General features: G+C 41.3%; 1 protein-coding gene across 2 annotated transcripts in view; it reads left to right on the top strand.

Annotated features, from left to right (window-relative positions):
* Positions 1–1,396: 1,396 nt before the first annotated feature.
* Positions 1,397–22,104, top strand: part of CSNK2A2 (casein kinase 2 alpha 2) — a 35,322-nt gene continuing 14,614 nt past the window's right edge. The window contains exons 1-4 of one of the 2 annotated variants that reach the window (XM_061387360.1): positions 1,397–1,854; positions 2,627–2,738; positions 10,801–10,902; positions 13,710–13,760. In XM_061387360.1, the coding sequence (XP_061243344.1) occupies positions 1,751–1,854; positions 2,627–2,738; positions 10,801–10,902; positions 13,710–13,760 (369 nt within the window). In that variant the 5' untranslated portion in view covers positions 1,397–1,750. The remainder of the gene's footprint in view (positions 1,855–2,626; positions 2,739–10,800; positions 10,903–13,709; positions 13,761–22,104) is intronic. The other variant, XM_061387359.1, reaches the window with a different exon arrangement.

Genomic DNA, 22,104 nt, shown 5'->3' with positions numbered 1-22,104 from the left:
TGTGACTCTGTAGACTGTAGCCAATCAGGGTCCTCTGTCTATGGGATTTCCCAGGCAAGAATACTGGAGTGGGTTGCCATTTCTTTCTCCTGGGGAATCTTCCCGACTCAGGGATCGAACCCATGTCTCTCGCATTGGCAGAAGTATTCTTTACCACTGAGCAACCAAGGAAGCCCCTTTTACACGGTTTAACTTGTCTAATTTTCCCCATAGCCCTATGAAGTAGGTGCCATTACAGTTTTTATGCTGTAAAATCTACAGCACAGAGAGGTTAAGTTGTTCGCCCAAGGTCACAGAGCTTGTAAGTAGCAGGGCTGGGATTCAAACCTGGGATGGATCTGACTCCACTGTCTGTGCTCTTAACTATATCAAAAAAAAGAGGAAACATAGTCTCATCTAGAGAATAGAATATGAAAAAAAGATTAGAATCAGAGCAAACTGGGCTGTGCGAGGAAGTTGTGTTGATTAAAAAAAAAACACGTGGAATGGGAAAGTAAGACAAAAGAAAGGCCCAGAAGATCAAAGAGAGAAGAATGTTCAGGGCTAGAAAGCAACATAATAAAATAGGCCAAGGTTTGGTTGGCCACCCTCAGTCCATGCCCAACCCCCAGCCCAACCCTACAGGCAGAACTCTCACAATTCCTCTCCTGCTGTGGTCCCAAACAAAACCACAGTATTTACATGATCTCAAAGTATGGCTTATTAATTATGGAGGGAAAAATAGGAGCTTTACAGCCAGCAACCTGGCTGACTCCAGCTTAACCAAGTGTCCGATGTGAACATACAGAGGGGTCTTAGGGAAGGTTCTGGAAGGAAATTTTGGGGACAGTGTATGAGAAGGGTTTTATGAGGAAGGTGCTAGATGAGAGAGAAGGGCAAGTCTTGAGGTTCAAGGGTCTATGGGTGACAGGTCAAGGTCCATTGAGTGGAAGACGGCGTGTCTCTGGGAAGGAAGGGGAACTCTTACGACTGAGCGGTTCTGAGAGCTAAGAGCAAGTCATTAGGAAGGGACTTGATGGGAACAGTTTGGGTGACAAAAAGGTCACAACAGGTCCGTCCGGGAGGTTGGGGTGGGTAAACTCTGGATGACTAGAGGCCAGAGCGTCTGGGGCAGGGGTCTCTAGGGGAGGCCTAAAACGGTATACGAGGCATAAGGCTCTAGGGCCGCAGCCTGCAGGTGGGGTCGACCCTGCGGTGAGCGCAGCGGGCCAGACCCAGGATGGGGAGATTTGGAAGTGGGCCTTGAGGGGCGGGGCCGGGGCGGGGCCGGGCCGCCGGGCGGGTCCCCCCGCGCTGCAGGGGGCGCTGTGAGCCTGGGCGGACCCGGGCCGGGCGGCGGCCGCTCCTGGTGAGCGCGGCCCCTTTTCCGGGTTTCCTCCTCCTCCTCCTCCTTCTTCGCCGCCGCCGCCGTCGCTGCCCCTTTCCCGGCCGGCGGCTGCCGCTGCTGGTGCCGCCGACAGCGCCGCCGCCTCGGAGCCGCGAGCCGAGCGGAGGCCGCCGCGGAGCGCGAGCGCTGCCCGCCCCGCCGCCCCGCCGGCCGCTCCAGGGCCGGGCCGGCTCGGCCGGCGCCCCCTGCGCCCCCCAGCCCGCCCGCCCCCGCGGGCCCGGCCTGGCGCGGCCGCCCGCGGCCGCGCTCCTCCTCCTCCTCCTCCGGCGGCCCGCTGCCCGCCGCCTCCTCTGCCCGTCGCCCCGCGCCCCTCGCCGCGCCGCCACCCTCGGCGCCCCGCGGCGCCCCCCGGTCCCGCCCGCCATGCCCGGCCCGGCCGCGGGCAGCAGGGCCCGGGTCTACGCGGAGGTGAACAGCCTGAGGAGCCGCGAGTACTGGGACTATGAAGCTCACGTCCCGAGCTGGGGGTAAAGCCGCCGCAGCCCCCCTCCGGGCCCTCGCACCCCCACCCCCACCCGGCCGCCCCCCGCCGCAAACCGCACTCGCCCCCTGCGATCTGTCTCCCTGCTGGGCCCGCGCCTCCGGCTCTGGAGTGGGAAGCAGACCCTCCCCACCATATTCTCTCCCCGGTTCTCGTCCCTTCCTCTCAGCCGTGCGCACCCCTCTCACCCCGGGGAGTGCTCTCTTACTGACAAGTGTAGGGATCCAGGGACCAGAGCCTGGTGGAAGTGAAGGAGCAGCCCTTCTTTCTCACGCGTTGGGGTTTCTGTTGGGGTGGGAAGTCAGCAGCTGTCCTCTTGAGCTATTAAAATTCTCTGCCTTTTTGAGGTTTTTGAAATGAGGCTGGGTGGGAGGAAATTTTTTAAAGACGTCCAGATTCTCAAAGCGGGCGCTGTCTACCTTGCGGGAGTGAAGTAATAAGGCAGGTGCTGTGGGCAGAGGGCCACCTGTGAGCCTCCAGGATGGATGCTGTGCTCACCTCTCTAGATTGGCTTAGACCCCTGCCTTCCCACCTTGTCTCCCCCTAGTTATGAGGGACCACTTAGGTTAGGAACTACGTCCAGTGAAAAGAGCCAGGTTTATGTTGTGGCTTTCATTTAGGGACTAAGTTACGGCATGAGGTATATAGACACTTCCAAGTGCTTGATCAATGGAAGCGCCTGGATGAGGATGTGTAGTGGGCATAGGGTTGGTTAACCCCAAGTCCTGGCATTTATGTGTCCTCCTTGTCTTTCCCAGTAATCAAGATGATTACCAACTGGTTCGGAAACTTGGTCGAGGAAAGTATAGTGAAGTATTTGAGGCTATTAACATCACCAACAACGAGAGAGTGGTGGTAAAAATTCTCAAGGTGAGTGTTTTATGAGTGGCATTAAAATTTCTTTTTCCCAGGTTAGAAGGATACAAACTACTCCAACCACATTCTAGAATGAGCAGGACAAACTCATTTTACAAACCTTCTGCCCCATGTCCCTCTGCTACTCCTCCCACACTGTTTTTGTTTGAACTTTTTTACACACAGACCTTTTTCAAATCTAAACATTGTAGTTCAGGAACATCCTTGTTCTAAAATGTAATTATGGGCTCCCAAAGTGAATATTCCAAAGAGCCTCCATTTGTTACAAACTAAATAGGTATTCACATGCAAGTAGAGCCTCTTCATGAAGAGCCCAGTTGATACAAAGGCTCCTTAAGCACTGAATTTGTTATTCCAGAAAGAAAGATGGAAACAGAGTAGCTTCAAAGAGGAGTTTGAAGCCTGAGTGCAAGGAGACACCCCAGTGAATAATTGCTTGTTTTTTCTCTTTTGGTGATAAACGTTTCAGATGGGGTACATACAGTGAGCCAGCAGGGCCAGGGAGGTTCATAGTTGCTTATCAGCCAGTAAAAGTGAAGTTGGGAGCAGTAGAGAGTACACTTAGAATCGCTAAAATAATGATTGGAACAAACCAGCCTGAATCTGGTTTAGCAGCCTAAGTTTCTAACAGATACACACTATGTCATCTCTTGGATGGAGATATGATCTTAGGAAGTATGAAGAGTTGGCTAAATTCTCTTCCAGGTAACTGGTTGTGTAGCTTTGATAATGTTCTACAGGATGGACTAAAAAATAGTTCTTAGAATCTGTGAAGGGTATTCATTATTGCCAGATTATTTCACTTGTGTGCATGTCATTTAGTGGAATCTTGAGGTGACCAAAGAGCTAATTAATATAAGCACTTTTACACAAACAGGAGTTCCAGTATGGCCATTTTGGAGAGGCTCTGTGGATAAGAATGTAGGATTGAAAAGCTTTTTTTGTCATCTTAAATAGAGTTAGGGCAGCTGTGTCCCTATTTAAAAAGAGGGGTCAGGCTTGAACTGTCTGAAAATCGCTTTTCAGAAGAATGAGCGACTCTACTGATACTCAGTACCAGCCTAGCCTAGTGATGAAGAGACAGGATTACGGTTGAGAGAAATAGGCAAGTTACTTATTTGTGCTGTCAGAAATGCTGGGGGTAAGAAGTGAGGAACTGATATTGAAAATGTGGAGTTTTTGACTCTCCTCTTCCCTAAATATGAATTGCACCCACAGAATCATGTCATCTTTTTTGTTATTGTTTTTCTTCACAGGCATAAATATTTAAAAAGATGCTTTCTTCAGAGAAGTCACCTGGGAAAGCCATACAGCTTTTTTCTTAGTATATTAGCATAAATGTTTTTACTATAAGCTGCTTAAAATCTCTCTAGGAAGCAAGCAAGGCATAAATTGAAGTTAGGAATATCCACATTCCATTGCTGTGCATTTGGAAGAATGAACTGCTGACGCTAAAGCAATTTCAGAAAAATGTCTAAACTTTCATGTGATTTTAGAGTAAGCATCTTTAGAGTAAGCGTGCAGCTTCCTGTGGTGTCTTTTTTGAAAAGGAACAACATTCAGGTGTACATGGAAGTAACAGTATGTTCAGTTAGAGAAGCGTCACATTGCTCTTTGGTCATCTTTGTAGAGAACTTCGTAGCCTCAGTTACTAGATGGTTTTCTCCCTGCTCTGAAGATGCACAGGATATGTTTAGGGAACTCTGTATGGAAGCTGAAGTTTATATTTAACCCACAAGAAATGTAGGCACAGAGAAACATATCTGACATCACTGTGTTGAAGTAACCCTCAGCCAGGGCTCCTGTTTCCTATTTCTCCCTGTCTCTTACTGCTCATTTTGGCATTGGGTTGTAAGATCTTAACGTTGAGCACAGAGAAAGTTCCATTGTTCTGAAATAAGACTTGGGAGGCCCCCCTGATGTTCCAGCTGGCTCAGTGTTTCTTGTATCTTTTCCACACAAGTCCTTCTCGGGGTGCAGCCCACACCACCTTGTTTCTGCTGATGAAAAGCACACTCACTTTTGTTTTTCAAAGCACTGTGACATTTCTATCCAGATTTTCTTCTGTCTGAAGGATGGGCTAAGAAACTACTGATGGTATTGTTGGCTTTTCTCTTTCCGACAGGCTGAATTAAAGTAGATTAAAAATATTGTTTTTTTGTTTTTTTTTTTTTTAAAGAATAGGGCCTTTATCCAAAGTTATGTGCCCCTATTCAGATAAGTCAGAGTTATGACTAATACTACTATTGTCATGTTTGGCCACGGGAAATTAGTTCCTTAACAGAATGCCAGTTGCTCATAATTTGAAGGACTCCAGAGAGAGCTTGCTCTTCATCTTGGCCTACTGGATTTCAGCCGCAGGAAGGAACTTCTGTGTTGATGTGCACACGGTGACCGAGACAGAGTACGTTCCTTGAGGACAGGAACGGCCTGCTGCTTTGGTGAATGTTTCCATCCAGTGCTTTCCAACATATGAGAATGGTTGGATGATGAATGACAGAGGAATTTCTTATCTCTTCATTTACATCAGTAGATGTCTAAATATTAATAAGAGGTTTTAGGAATTTAGAAATTGGTGAGCAGAATGTTTTTGGCCGGAATTGAGATTCTGAAACCGAAATCTTCAGAGAACACTTCCCAATCAATAGGGAGGCTGTGTCTTTTTTTGACAGAAGTTGTTTTGAGAAGTGGGGCGGGGATGGTAAGGGTTAATATAGCAGGGCAGAAAGCCGCTTTCATGCCTAAAGTTTCATCTTTTGATTTTGAAAAATCATTTTTTCAGTTCTTTTGTAGTACCTTTTAGGAGAGCGTACACAGAAATAAAAGCATCTGGCCACTTTGGACAACTTTTAGCACTTTGTGAGTATCACCTCTGTGTGTGGATTTCATCTCTTCTTGAAGTCCTTGGGAGGCTGCAAATTCAACTATTTTCTAAATAGAAGTTAAAAGCAATACCACATTTTAAAAAACAAAAGTGCAGGTTTTTGGACCCATGCTACAAGTACTGGAAATCCTCATCTTAGGCTTCCTGTTGGTATTACTTCATATAGAGTTTGTCTGTTCCCTGTCCCCACCCCCCCCAAATTAATTATCAAGCTTCAAACAAAGAGTGGTAGTAATACAAGTTTAACTTTGTACTGTTAGGAGGTAGTGTTAAAGATGATTGATCCCAGATCCTTTTTAGTTACTTCACAGTTAAGCTGGTGGCTATGGAGGTTTTATGAAAGTGATGTTTTTTTCTATTTCTACTTTCTCAGCTGGTAGGTTTTTTGCCCTCTGTTTGCTTTATTAGGCAAGTGTACCAAGACATCCACTATGTGAAACAAGACATTAATGCTAATACGTCTCTTGATATAAAAAGAGGATTGTTAAAGTATTAAAAATAATACAAATTTTAAAAATTGTGAACGAGTCAGTGCTGTATCCAGTGCTGTGAGTGTGGGGTCGGAGATTCAGAGTGTGGTCAACCTGTGAAACAGAATCACATTAGGGAAGCATAGACATTATTAGAACCCAAACCTGTTTTTACAGATAAAGCAAGACCCAGGAGAACCTGCAACTTGCTCGGGGTCCCGTGGCCTGTGAGATAGAAGCATTGGGTTCATGACCTTCCATCCCTGCTGCAGAATCTTGGTAGATGTGAGGGGCACGAATGGGACATCAGCTGGATGTTCTGAACTGAACTGGAAAGATGGATGAGCATGCACTATAAGTCAAATGGAATTTGTTTGTTTCTAATGATTTTTGGAGGTGTTCCGTCAGGTGAAGGAAATACCTGATGTCAGTGGGTTGCTGCTTGACATGTGGGGTAGATGAAAGCCTGGAGAGCTATTATAGGGACTTGGACTTGGCTTCTCTGGTTTGTATCCACAGCAGCATATTTAACGTATAAGTGAAATGTTATTTTCCTTGTTTGACATCATAAGGACCAGTGTTCTTATACTTTTGTTTTTAACACATACAGTACCTCCAGATCTCATCCTAATGACTTGCTAAGAGGGCAGAGCCAATAGGAGAAAGGACTGTATCATGCTCTCTGTGAGATGCAAAAGGCCTACTATGTGCCTCACTTTTAAATTAAAAATTTTTTAAATCCTGAGGATAACAATTGCCCTCAAGAAATTGATCGTATATTGGGGAAGATGAGAGTTGAAAAATCGGGGGGAAATTTGTTGTGAAGAATAAACACTGCACAAATAATGTTGATATTTAGGTCAGTTGCAGTGGATTCTGCCAGGGTAATAAAATAAAAGCCATCATCCAGACTGAGCATTCTTTCTGTTCTATCCTGCAGTCCTGACAACCATTGTTCATTGTAATTGTTTATTGCAGGTGATGAAATTAAAATCTTAGTGGGGCAGTTGTTGATTTGGTAGTGGAACAAAAATAATCCCAGGTTTGAAGGTTCTGAGCTGTGTTCCTGCCTTCCTTGAATGTATCAGTTCAGTTGTGCTTGGAAAGAAATTAAAATAGGACTTTGCCTGTTAATATTTGCTGGGATTTATTGAGGTCATAATTCTTAATGCCTTTTAGTAGACATTAGCTTGCAAATTCAGTCACAATTAAATGCTAGCAGTTGAAATCATTCTCAGATCCGGCTTTTTAAAGATCAGCTCTGAGTAAGTAAATAGGACAGATAACTGACTTTATCAACTTTCGTCTTTCTGAGCAGCCATCACTAAATTGGTCTTTGTTTTAAAATGTTTAATGTTGCTGAATAGGGAAAGAGAACCAGGACCGCATTGAACAAGATTTGGATCCCATTAAACCAAGATTGCTGACTACCTAGGACTCTTCACCTGAGGGCAGAAACCTGAAAAAAATCTTTTTTTTCTTTCTTTTCAGAGCTCTTGAACAGAAAAATTTAAAGGCGTTTTTCCCCTTTAAATACTCTCTTTAGGTGTATGCCAAAATTCATTTATTATTAAAACTTGAATTAATACTTTAATTTCTTTTGTTTAGCTTTTTTATTTACTAGACTTTGAGTATAAGTTGTTTTGTTAATAGCTAAACTTATTCAGTTAGAGCCAGATATTCTCTGAATTGGGATAAATGAACCTTAGGCGAGAGAAGGGCTTTTAGTTCAACATGGAGATGAAATGTGAAATGGTGGAAATGTATTTTCCACTTCAGTGGTGGTGAGTGAGTGTGGACAGTGGGCTGGAGGGTCAGAGCAGCCTCATTTTTGTACAAATTCATGGTCTGTCTGCCTTCAGATGCCAAGGATCCTCCCTTATAAATCCTAACTTTTTCTCTTGAATTCTATTTATAGAATGTAAATCATCACAGTCATAAGTATCTGGGCATTCATTGGTTTTTCGGCTTCTGGAGGTCTCAGGTTCAGAGGAGTAAGCTTGAGGCTAGGGAGAGTTATCTGAAGCCTGATTCCTGTAGAGACTTGGTGCCCCTGCTTTGGAGGGTAGTATCCTGCACTGTTCATCACTTTCCTTACAGTCTTTTGGTCTTTTCTTAGTATGTGAGGACTCCAGCTGCACTGTGGCTCCATTTTGCCACTTCAGATTTGTTCTGCTGTCCCCAGTCTGACAGGTGACAATTGGGCAGTCAAATGTGCTTCACTTGTTCTATGAGTTACCTTTACACACAGTGAAAGATAATGTTCATCTGAACTGGATTATCCAGGAACTGGGTGCCTGCCTGATACGTTGCTGAATAACGGAACAAGGCAAGGCTCTATATGGGACATTGTCCTAGAAGCAGCTTATTTAATGGTTACCTTGTACTTGTTCACTTTTAGAGGGAGAGGAGGGTTTTGGTGAACACAGGCTTCTGGCCATTGTTTTTTTTTTCCCTCTGTTGCCACTCCCACAGATTTGTAACTACTTTCCAGGAGTGGATGACAACTCTAGAATTTGTTGGGGCTTCCCTGGTAATTCAGTGGTTAGGATGCTGAGCTTCCGTTGTGGCAAGGCACAGGGTTGATCCCTGGTCAGGGAACTAAGATCTCACATGCGTCACAGTGTGGCCAAAAAAAAACCCCAGAATTTTCTTACGTTGAATATACTGGTTACATTTGGTTTTTCTTTTAACTTTTTGACAAAATTTCAGACTACTGAAAAATTGCAAAAATTCCCATGTATCTTTCATGCAGATTTCTTAAATATCTTTTTCTCTCTTTATATATATACACCCACGTGTCACACATACAGATATGTATGTATGTGCTGATATATAACTATATTTCTTTTACTTGTCTTAAGTGCTTGAAAGTATGTTATTTATCCCTAATTTCCTATATTTCCTAAAAACAAAAGCAATTTCTTAAATAACTCAATGCCATGATCAAAAATCAAAAATTAATATTGATGCATCTACAGCCTCTGTTCTCATTTGCCAGTTGTCCTTATAATGTTCTGTAGAGCAAAGGAAAATCTAAGATCATGCGTTACATTCAGTTGTCATATTTTTTTAATCTGGAGTACTTGTTTAGTCTGTGTGTTTCGTGACATAAACATTTTTAAAGCTTGTAGACTACTTATTTTGTAGTATATCCTTCTCTGGCTGTTTTCTGACCAAGTTTGTGTTTGATGTTTGAGTGCTTCACTTTTCCAAAGTATTGAGTTCTGTAATTATGAAAAGGGGAAATAGTAAAATTCCTAAGTGGACATGGAGAAAGAAGCACAGTAGCCAGATCTGTTCTGCTGAGAATCCTGACAAAATGGAGTGGGCACGATTGTGGCAGCTGGCTTGGAAGAGTGCAGCCAGGCTCCAGTCCCTCAGTGCAGCGCCCTCTTACAGGTGATGCAGGTGTTCTGTGCTTTATAGTCTTCCTCTGTTTGGTGTTCAAAGCTGTAGCTTGGTGACCAGCAAGAGATGGTAGTTTCTCTGGCTTGTGTGTATCTTGGTTTCCACCCATCCCACTGCCGCCGCCACCACATAGACACAGTCTTTTCCATCTTTTCCATCGTGGCTAATCCACTGGGCTGTCTTTTGTCTATGCCTGTGCTGTTGTAACAGTGTCTCGGTGAGGCAGTACTCCTCTTCGTAAGTTACGATGCTCCCATGGCCACACTTGGGAAATGAAAGCACAGTGGCTAAGGGCGAGGCCTGCAGAGTCAAGCCGGCTAGATTTGAATCCTGCCCCTGCTCTTTACTACTAGCTGTGTGATCTTCTGCAAATAGCTCAACTTGGCTGAGTCTACTACATAGGAATTTTGTGAGAATGAAACATGAAAATAATGGACCTAACATCTATCGACTTCTTCCTATATACTAGTTGCTGTTTAAGTACTTATGAAGCATAATTGATTGTGATAATGCTTATTTTTCTAGAGCTGCTTTAATTATTCTTCAGACTCTTTAGCCCATTTATGACAAGAAATAACATGCATAATGCTGACATTTTTGATTAAGGTTTCCGGTTTGCCTATCCAGCAGATTGAAAGGTTAGTGGGTAACAGGGGTTTGCAGTCACTGCTGTGTCAGAGGTTGGTCTTTTCCTTTCGTGATCCATCATCTCTTCCTTTAGGAATGGGGTCTGTTGCGAAGCTTTACAGCTCTGAGCTGATTTCAGAGTCTAGATATTAAGGAAATGGGAGTGGTGACAGGAAACGGGAGCCAGCAGCTGGGAAACAAGTTTGTAACTTGATGTCAGTGAACTGGTCTTCACTCCTAGAAGACAAAATTACATGCAACCCGTTGGAAGAGCAGGTGTCTTACCAGTTCGTTTCAGTTTTTCCATTTATGAGTGCATGATAGACAGCTGTTGAGAGCTATAATGTTTGCCGTTGGGCAGTTAACTAGTAAACATTTTATTTTTAAAGTATGACATAGGCATTCAAAATTTCATGTGTCCTAAATGTAACTACTTAAAAGATTTGACGTGTAAGCTGTATGAGTCTGTGAATTATTTCACATAATCTTAAAAATTCTTATGGACAGGCTCCTCTTAAACCTCATTTTCTTCCCCAATCTCTTCTAATTTAGACATGCCCTTGTGCAAGATAGTGCAATAGCCATTTGATAGAAATATTGTTTTAAAGTTTTATTTATTAACTTCAAAAGGAGTCTTACTTCTGATTACTCTTGTGTATTTAAGCCAGTGAAGAAAAAGAAGATAAAACGAGAGGTTAAGATTCTGGAGAACCTTCGTGGTGGAACAAATATCATTAAGCTGATTGACACTGTGAAGGACCCTGTGGTAGGTGCCTAGCTGTTGAAGGGGGGAGAGAGAGAGTGTGTGTGTATGAGAGAGAGAGAACCTGAAAATAATGGGAAACATTGTTATAATATGCTGGGAATGATTGTGTTTGTCTTTACTACTAAACGATTTTGAAAACCAGAAAAAATCATGGCGGCCAGTACTTTGGCCACCTCACGCGAAGAGTTGACTCGTTGGAAAAGACTCTGATGCTGGGAGGGATTGGGGGCAGGAGGAGAAGGGGACGACAGAGGATGAGATGGCTGGATGGCATCACCGACTTGATGGACGTGAGTCTGAGTGAACTCCGGGAGTTGGTGATGGACAGGGATGCCTGGCATGCTGCGATTCATGGGGTCGCAAAGAGTCGGACACGACTGAGCAACTGAACTGAACTGAAAAGTATTTGTAGGAAAAAAAAATCCCTTTCCCAGTTTTATACCTTATTATTTTGATTCAGTCCACGAACGTTTGCTTCAAAGCTCCCTTATGCTCCTGCTTTTCTACCAACTTTGAAAGCTTATTACTGCCAATTAACATTATTTTACCTCACTTAAGTAAGCCTGACATTTGAAAATCTGGGTTTACAGAAGGAGATACGAAGTGTGTCCATGTGGACACTTCCCGTGGAGAGCTGAACAGATCACAGACCCCTTGAGGTCACGATCTTGCTGTTTCTCATACTGGTCTTTAATTCGGCATCCACCATTAGGGCTCACATGGTATATGCAGATGCAGTTTAAATATTTTTGTTAAAATGCTTAATTTTTATCCATTTAAAATATGCTGTTTAATTTTGTTTTCTCGTCTCCTTGGAATTAACCTAACCTTAAGTATTTATGATTAGGCAAGCTTCCCATCCAATTTCTGTTCTTTTACCTCTTCTACCTCAAATATTTCTCTGTTCTCCCATGATAGTTTTTTAAGAACATCTTTGCTTTTGTCTGCTAAAGACATTCTCATAATGTAGCTAGCATGCATTGAACACTTACTATGTGCCAGGCATTATTCTGAGTGTTTAATGGAATTATATCATTTAATCTCTACAACAGTCCAGTTGGGTGGGTACCATTGTTGTCCATGTTGTCACAGTGCACAGGTAAGAAAACTGAAGCCTGCAGAGGTTAAATAAGTTTCCCAAGATTACAGTTTTTCCTTTGGATCCTAAAAAGATTGAGAAGAATGGTTACATGCTAGATTATATCTAACTGGCATTAAAAATATATCCCAGCCTGGACTTCTCAGGTGGCTCAGTGGTAAAGAATCCTCCTGCCAATGCAGGAGACTCAAGAAATGCGGGTTTAATCCTTGGGTCGGAAAGATGCCCTGTAGAAGGAAATGGCAACCTGCTCCAGTATTGTATTCTTGCCTGAAAAATTCCATGGGCTACAGTCCATGGCATCGCAAAAGAGTCAGACACTGCTGAGCACACACACACACACACACACAAGTTCCAAAAGTAGGAAAATGACTGTTAAGTGGATGAACATTAAAGGTTTACTATGTTTAAAAAAAAAAAAATGTGTCCCAGCCTAATCAGTTCAGATTGATTTTACAGTAACTCTGGACTGCATGGTCCTTGGAAAGGGCCTGCACTGTGAGCCAGTATGCAGTTTCACACCCAGTGCATCTCTCTCTTGTCTTATACATGTGTGTGTGCGCTAACAGAACTTAGCGGTTCCTGTCATATTTGTAATGTTACTTAAAGCATGCGTGTTTTACATGATACGTAATACAAGTAAATCAAAGTGAATGAAAACCAACAGGGAACCGTCGTCCCCTAACTTGTCGGGGGACAGGCTTGCTCCTAGCCTATAGAGAGATCTGGTGGTCTTGTTGAAACCTTTCAACACTGGGCTAGCGAGGAATCCTTGGACTGCTCCTTGTTCTGGTAAAGACATGCATGCGTGCACTGTGGCCTGTTTGCTAGGTAACTTTTACCTACTTCCTTGAGCAGAACTGCACAGTCATAAAGATTTTCATGATTTTATTTCTTCCTATAGCCCTTTAAGCCCCTGCTTTTCTCTCAATTTTAAAAGCTTATTATTGCCAATTAGCATTATTTTACCTTAAGTAAACCTGACTTTTGAACATCAAATGTTGACCATTTTGTATTCATTACATTAAAATTTATAGTGCTTTAAAAGTATTTGATTTTATATGGTTTTGGAGGGGAGCGCATCTTTGAAAAGAGACATTCTCTAATTATCCCTAGCCACGGCATAATTTCACATTATACCTTAGTGACGATCATAGACTTGGGAGTTTTTTTTGATTGTGGAAAGACCAATGGTAAATTCCCAAGACCTATGATAGTTTTGTAAAATGCGTTTGGTTCATTAAACCAAGGTGAAAACTTATTAGTCTCTTTGTAGTTGACAGGCTGGAACACTGCAGAGCATATACATCTTCACATAATGTGCCAGGCCCACTGACAGGTTGGTCAGAGAATAGACTCCTAAAAAACAAAAACAAAACCTTTATAATGAAAACTGCAACCATTTACAAAAGTAAAATGAATAGTATAATGAACCTATTTGCACACATCACCCACTGTAGCTCGTTAATCAGCTTGAGGCACTTTGTTTCATCTGGACCTCACCTACTTCCCCACCACCCACCATCCCCAATTGTTTCGAAGCAAATTTCAGACATAACATTTCAAGGGCATACTTTCTTAATAAGCTCTCCCTAATGAGTGAATCTCTCTTTCATCCAAGTGGGATTTGGGGATGGGCCAGTATGACAGAAGCAAATTAAATTTATTGTTTGAATACTTAACGAAGCATTAATATTCTCTCTTGCAGTCAAAGACACCAGCTTTGGTATTTGAATATATCAATAATACAGATTTTAAGGTGCGTATATGCTGTTTCTTTCTGGCATGGGGTTAATGGGGAGTGGGGAGGTGGTGATAATTACTGCTGATACTGTGGAGCACAAGGGAACCAGGAAAGGTCATTGCTGAGAGCAGGAGATAACATTGGATGAATTTCTTATAGCATTAGTACAGGATCCAGAAAGGAGTTAGATTCTTGCAGTTGGTAAAATTAAGCATTACTCTTTGCCTTGCTTACTCTGGGAATTACTACTAGGCTGGGTCTAAGTTAATCCCTCATCTGTAATATTCATGTTGTAGACATGATGGGTGGATGTTAATTTTGATAGGAATCTTACATTCCTAATAGGAAGTGGTAAATGGATACAGAACTTGTGTGAAAAGAGTCGGTATTGTACCTTGGATTCAAGCTATCAAATGGTGTGTGTGTTCATGCACACTGTATATAAAGCAAATGACAGAATCACTGTGCTTTTAGAAAAGCCCTGTTTTGGGGGTTTTCATCTGTTTATAGTGCATGTTAGTTTAGACTTTAAAGTGTTCTAAAAGCATGGTTTTAAGCTGATTTTTCATGAAGTTGTGTTTTTTATTGTTCAAACACTGCAACCTTCTGATAAGAGATCAGACATACTGAGCATGGTAGAGCATAATATGAAAACCAATATAAAAACAAATAATAGTGTTGATTTTTAGGGGCTTTTTAGGTGATTATAATTCTTTATCAGTGTAGAAAGGCTTGTGATTTTGTTGTGGTGGAAGTTAGGAAAAAACCCAGTCAGCAATTGAAAGATGCTGTGCTAATGGGGAGTGATCCTTCTGGGTGAAAATAAAAGAATTTTATCCTCACATTTACTTTTTCTTAAGTAATCACTCTAAAGTCAATTAGTGAAAATATGCACAAATGGGTATTATGCCTTATAAACAGTAAGCAGGTTTTATATTCAGTACAGTCATCCCTTGGTATCCATGGGAGATTGGTGATTGGTTCTAGACCCCCTCCCCAGAATACCAAAACCCAAGGCTTATATAAAAATGGCATTTATATTAAAATGGCACAGTATTTGCATATGTTATGTTACAACATATGCACATCATAAAAGATGGTACTTTAAATCATCTCTACGTTACTTGTTATACCTAATACTGAGTAAATGCTGTGTAGGTAGTTGGTGGAGCACAGCAAATTCAACTTTGTGGAATTTTTGTTTTTTCAGTCCATGGTTGATTGAATCCTCAGTCAGCAGTGGGACAGTTGTATAGCTTTTCCCAATTAACAAGTTTCCTTGTGATGTAACTCCTTAAAGGTGAACTCTGAACAGTGGGATGTATATTCATTAACGAGCAGAGCAGTGCTTAGCTGGTAGAGTACTGTGGTGATACATGTAACTGATCACAGTTTTGCTATGAACAACTGAGGTTTATTAAGAATGTCTGTCATTGGGATTGTGTGTGTGTTTCTTAACAAACAGGCTTTAATGAAACCAAACATTTTTGTAATGCAAGTTTAAAAGATTGTCTTAATGGAACTTCATAGTGAAACCCCTTAGGTTTCAGTGCCTCTGCTTCCTTAATGAATGTTTACCAGTCATACAGCCACACATGTAAAAATTTTACTTCACCATTTTTGTGTTTCTCAAGTTGACATTTGCTTTGTTGATTTAATGACACACAGAGAATCAGTTTTGAATTCCTAGAGAAATCTGACTTTGTACAAAGGAGATGTTTTGATGGCATATATCCTCTAGGAGCTTCCTTTAAAAGGATCATGGGAAATTGGTGTTTTTTTTGAGGCTTGCATATCTGAAAACATCTTTATTTTGTCCTCCCAATTAATATATTTGCCATGATAGAGAATTCTATGTTGTAGTGAAGAATTGCCTCAGAATTTTGAAGGCATTGTTCCACTATTAACCACTGAAGCCACTGGTTTCATCTTATGTGTGATCTGCCTTTTTTTTCTTATGAAAGCTTTTAGTATTTTCTCTTTATTCTCAGTCTCTGAAATTTCACAGTGATGTGCTTTCATATGGGTTGCTTTCATCCTTTGTTCTGAGGACTTTTTAGTCTAGAAACTCATGTCCGTCCGTTTTGAAAAAATATTTTTAATGTTCTTTTCTTCCCTTTCTTCTTTGTTCTCACTTTCTAGAACTCATTCAAATGTTAGACTTCTTATCTTGGAACTCTGTTTTCTTCTCTGAATTTTTAAAAATAGTATTCTGTTCTTTATGTTTTATGTCATATCTTCTATTTTCTCACTGAGAATATGTTTTTTCCCCCCCATTATGTTTTCTTCTTCGTGTCTTTTTCTGTTTTTCTTCCAGATTCCCTTTTTGGGGGTGTTTTTGGTTTTTATCTCTGTTACAGTTGTCTGAAATGTCACAGGTTTTGAACGCCTGTGCCTACTGTAGTGTTAATGAACTGACTACTGATTGTCAGCTCTTGTCTCAAGGATGCAAGCCTGCCTGCCAGAATCTTAGTTGAGGAGAGAGCTATAGGAAGTACCTTGTGGACTTAAGACTTAATTTTCCCTTTCCAGTGTGGTGTTGAAAATGTTTTCCTACTTGCAGTTCAGTCTCTTTGCCCTTTTTCAGTGATACCTGGAGTCATCAATTCCTGAGCCTTTCTATAGTTTTTCAGTGTGAAGTGTTTGCTACTTACTGGGCCCCGTCTGCTGGCAGAATGTTGGCAGAATTCTCAGTTTTTTTGGTCTGCTCAGTCAACTGGACAATCAAAATTGGTTGTCTCTTCCCATTCTGTTAGTTTTGTGGGTGAATCCCCTCCCCCCCTGCTTCTTTTACAGATATTTTTGAGGAACTTTGGGAAGAAGCAGAGGTAGGGATTGGTTGGTTCTGCCATGTTATTAAACTGGAGGTCCTTTTTGAATGTTCAAGCCATGCCATCGTAGTCAACTTAAAAGATCTTAAATATCAGGTAGCCTGTGTGTGTTTTGGAAGAGCAGACTGTAACAGGAAAATCACTTTCTTTTCTGGATAGTATAACTGGCCGTAAGTGGGGAAATTGGTTGATTTAATGTCTGTGTTCTTCAGGCTTTTTGTGTCCATCTTATTAGGAAAGGTTGTTTTTATTTATTTTAGAGTCTTTCTGATTTTGTTATCAAGGTTATACCAAATTCATAAGTTAGATAACTTTTCCTTTCTGTTCTCTGAAAAATTACATAAAATGGGAATGATCTAGGTGTCTTCTGAGGTGGGGAGAAGAGACTTCGGACTACACTTTCCTTTTTAAAATATACTCTTGGTTAAAGTTTTATTCCAGTTTTATATATCTTCCTAGGTCTATTTAGATAATTATTTCTAAAGCTGTCTAAATTATATTCACATAAAGTTACTGACAGCATTCTCTTAGAATTTAAAATTTTAATGGGCCTGTAATTACACCTTCCTTTACATTTGTAATATTATTTGCACCTTCACTTTCTTTTTTGTCTTTTTTAAAAAACTTCAGATTGTTAGAGATCTCTTATTAATGCTTTCAAAAAAATCAGCTTTTGGTTTGTTCAGATAGTTTTTGTTAAATTGTTTATTTCATTCTGTTTCTACTCCTGTATTAATTATTTTCTTCCTTCTTTCTTTCTTATTTTCTTTTTTGGGTTTTCACTATTTTTCCTGTTAACTTCTTGAGTTGAAGTCAGCTGTCTTTCTTGATTGGTAGTAAGTGTGCTTTAAGTCTATACAACCCTGAGCACCACTTTAGCCACATTCAATGGTTATGTAACTCATGCCTATATAGTTTTCAGACTACAAGTACAAATTCCAAACTTGTGGATTTGGAATTTTTCCCTCAAACCTTTTTCACTTTGAAAATTTAAAAATCTACTGAAAATTGAGAACAGTAGTACAGTTAAGCCCTTACATTACCTAGATTACCAGTTGTTACTGTTTTGCCACATTTGTAGTTATTTCTCCCTCTCCTCCACCCTATCCTCTATCTTTTTGTTGAAATTATCTTAGAGGACAGTTGTAGACATCATGATACTTCACTCTCAGATATGCCAGCCCTGGAACTAGGTAGGCCATTTTCCTACATAACCACAATACTGTTAGTACTCTTAAGAATTTTATATAATAATGCCATCTAATATACTGTATAGAGTTTATATTCAAAAGTTTCCCAGTAATTATTGTCCTGGAAATGTCCATTCAGGATCCACTTGGTGTTTTTGTTTTGTTTTTTAAATGATTCTTGGGACTTCCCTGGTGGTTCAGTGGTTACGACTTCGAGCTTCCACTGCAGGGGGGCACAGGTTGGATCCCTGGTTGGGGAACTAAGATCCCACATGCCTGCATGGCATGACCCCCCTCCCCCAACCCTCCCAAAAGATTCTTTTAATTGTTTCCTTATTGAATACATTGTGTCCAGAAAACATGATCTGTATAATTTTGATATTTGGGATTTGTATATGGTTACTTTGTGGCTTTGGTACATGGTCATTTTTTATATCAAGCTTGTTAATTTAGATCTTATTCAGATTTTCTATGGCCTTGCTGATTTTTTTTCCCTTGATTTTATTTTGTGGTAGTGGTAATGCTTTGGTCAGTTTCTCCTTAAAATCATCAGTTTTGATTCATATATGTCAAAATGATGATAAAAGATACATGGTGATATTTAGAATAAAAGACAAAACTTGAAAACAAATGAATAGAAAAAGCCAGCTTCTTGAAATTGGAATGAGTAGTTATAGAAAACTCCCAAACTCAAAATTGTTTCAAGGAAGCTAAGGTACTGTTTTAAGGTAGAAAGAGTTTTTGTTGAGACATGGGTCTCAGTTTTCCATGCCTTTGGGAAAATGTAAATAAAAGTGAATATGCATTTTAAGTAAAAATATATATCATTTGGGCATTTAAAAAATTTATAAGACATCCCAAATGGATTCCATCTTGAGAAGATGGTAGACCGATATTAATCCATGGAAAATGTCATATCACTCACATAAAATTAGGCCTTGACTACCTGATTATCTTGAGGCCTTGTTAATGCTGTTAAGGTTTGATGTGGAGATGGTGCATTCACAGACTAAAAGTTTCCTTAATTGGGGCAACAAAATTTACTTTTATTATAGATGATTGACATTTTGTTATTTCTCTGTAAGGCATGTTTCAGGTAATTTGTGATAACTTTGATGTGCTTGATTAATGATTTGTTCTGCTTCCTTAAATTTCTAAAAATGTTGCCCTTGGTTTCATTCTGGATTTTGGGATTGTGTGTAAACAGTGCCTGCTGCATTCGACACCTTTCACTTGCACACTCCCCTCACTTTTTCTTCTCCCTTCGTGGGGACCACTGGTTTCTGGATGTAGCCAAGCTGTGTATGGCAGGGAATGTGCAGACTGTGTGTGTACGGTGAGAGTTTGCTGTGTTGGTGATTCCCGTGTCTGGTTGCGAACCTTCTTGAAGTGAGAATTCCTCTTGAATGACAGTTGTCGGGAATGGAGGCTTGGAATCTGAAGCTGCACTGTGACCGGACCTCTAAAACTGTCTGTGTGTAGACGGCATGAGTGAGGCCCCCTTGTGGCCATTCCTTTCTGGGTGTTGGTTTTACATCAAGAGGGCACTGTGATTCTCTTAAGCAGATTTCATTTTTCCCATTCTTCTCGGACTTTCTGAGGTTAATTAAAAGGTCCAGGAAATGTCTACCTTGGGCCCTTTGAATAGTCCTGGTGTGTAACTGACTTGGAGGTCAATGCCAGTGTGTTTGAGGCTTTGGAACCAAACTAGGATTGGTGAATAGTTTCTTCCTTAGCACCTTCGTAGACTTCCAGGAAGCATAGGGTTGTTTTGTTTTTCAAGGTCACTTAAACTTTATGAAAATGTAAGTAAAACTAACTTCCTGTCAGTATTTGGCAGTTGGTTAGTTAATGTTCTCCACTTAGCTAAGAAGAATAGAGGAGAAGTGTGGTTCTTGTGAAATTTCTCTTCCTAATTTGTCATGAAGCCTTAGTACTTGTGTTTCTTGAAGACAGTTTTAATTCTCTTCTATTGACTAGTGAGCATCATCAAAGACATGTTTATTGACCGCTTTCTATGTGCAAGCACAGAAATGCCACATGTGGTGTGAGGTATATAAAACATGTCATTCTGCCATGCAGGGATTTAGAATATAGACAGAGTTGTACCTGGTTATCAGGATTGTACCTGGACATGCTTGGTTGGGGGAGGGAAAGTTCAGAGGTCTTGAGTCGCCAGATCAGTGACTGCCAGCAGCCACGGCACCCATTCGACCCTGTCATGCATATGCTGTGTGATATGCAGGGGTGGCAGCATAGGACTCGGCGTGTGGGCAAAGTGGAGAAGCCTCTCATTGTTCACAGCAGAGTGAGAAGGTATCTTGAGAATTCCAGGTCACTGCCAGTGCCCAGGTGCGGAATGTTCACTTGGGACACTGCTGCTGTCAGTGTCCTGTGAGTGCCCGAGAGAACAGTGGCCTGCCTGGGATTCAGAAGAGGAGGAGACCGCTGTGGGCAGGAGCCTGGGTTACCGGCTCAGGTAGCAGGGCAGGCGTTCTAGATTTGCCAGAGGGAAGGACAGAGGTGAAAAACACAGATTTGTTTGATCAGAGTGGGGAACTCCTCAGGACTTCAGTGAAGAAGGAGCTACAAAAGCTGGAGGAAGCCCAACGTAGACTCTTGGGTCCTGTTACAGGTGTAGTTTGGTCTCCTCCTTCCCAGAGCTGAAAAATGAGAGGGAATGTCAGTCTGTCACTCAGGACTTCATGATGCGTTAGACCTAAACACTATATTCAGCAGGTGGTTTTTGTATCAGGAGGCCTGGCGTGCTGCAATTCATGGGGTCGCAAAGAGTCGGACATGACTGAGCAACTGATCTGATCTGATCTGATTGCATTAAAAGTGATATTGGTTGGAGTAGCTGGAAGTACTGTGTTGGCAGTCCAAGGACATTTTTTTTATGCCTTACGCCATTGCTTGGTATGGATAGCGCATGGTACAAAAGGAAAGCCTTCCATGCATGATAAAGATCCAATTAATATCCCACATTTGTTTTCTGGAAATAGAATATTCTAGCCCTCTGAGGATTATTAGAAAATGCTCTTTCCACTTTCATGGTCTGTTTATTGACTTGAGGTTCAACTTGGCACCATCGCTAGGTGTGATCTCCTTAACTCTCAGAGAAAGAGCTGATTTGGCACTCAAGGAGATGGTATCCCCGGCCTATGTCTCTACATATAGGCTGTCGGTTGGTGTGCTGCTGAAGAAGCCTTTCTTGCTATGCAGACCTGGGGGAGAACAAAATGCCTGGGTGTTTTGTTATGAGTGAGTCTCTCCTGAGCAGAAGTAGTGGCATGTTCTTGCCATTGGGCCTGAAAATGGTTCAGTCCAAGCAGGGTCAACCTCCAGTAGTGGAGCAGCTCCAAGGCACCACCAGTGTACTGGGAAGGATGTTTTCATTCTCTGTAGTGCTCTGAGTGAATCAGATAACTCTTACTAAACTGGAGGGAGAGTTACTTATAAGAGGAAATTTGAGAAAGAGACTAAGTCCTGGTATTAGAGTTAGGTTTGATTCTTGGAAAATTTGTTTTTCCTAAAAAATTTTTTCGAACAGGTAGTATGTTTACATGGATCTAAAATATTAATATATGGGCTTCCCAGGTGGTGCTAGTGGTAAAGAACCCACCTGCCAATGCAAGAGACATGAGTCATGGGTTTGATCCCTGGGTTGGTAAGATCCCCTGGAGGAGGAAATGGCAGCCCACTCCAGTATTCTTGCTTGGAGAATTCCATGGACAGAGGAGCCTGGTGGGCTATAGTCTATGGGTCACAAAGAGTCAGACACAACTAAAGCCACTTAGCAAAATATTAATATAAAGCGGTACACAGTGAATAGACATTCTTGCAGATACAAATACTCGTATGTTGTAGTTTCCCCCCCTTTTACATAGACACACTGTGTATACACTGTTCTGTTCCCCTTGAAGAGAGTCCCTACGTGGCTTGAGTCTTCCAGTAGAGAAACAAAGTAGGTTTGATAAAGGTGTACGGAGTCATTTTATAGAAGATGTGGCTTGAACTGATGGGAAAAGAGTTATTATTTATTGTCAGTTTATTATTTTTTATTTATTTATTTATTATTATTATTATTATTATTATTAATACAGTTTCCGACAGGGGTTTGTGATGATTTAAATGAACCTGGATATGCTAGATTCTATTCTGTCTCTTAGAAATTGACATTTAAAAAAACAAACAAAATTCTCAATCCAAAACAAACTTTGATTACCAGTTATGAAAACTGTAATTTGTGTCAGTTAGGCCTGAAATCATTTTCAGAACCCATATCCATCCAGACCTCCCTCCTTTCCTCCTCCTCCTTTTTTTTTTTTTAAACAT

The sequence above is a fragment of the Bos javanicus genome, chromosome 18, assembly GCF_032452875.1.
Source record: "Bos javanicus breed banteng chromosome 18, ARS-OSU_banteng_1.0, whole genome shotgun sequence".
NCBI lineage: Eukaryota > Metazoa > Chordata > Mammalia > Artiodactyla > Bovidae > Bos > Bos javanicus.
This window is presented reverse-complemented; position numbering and strand designations above follow the sequence as displayed.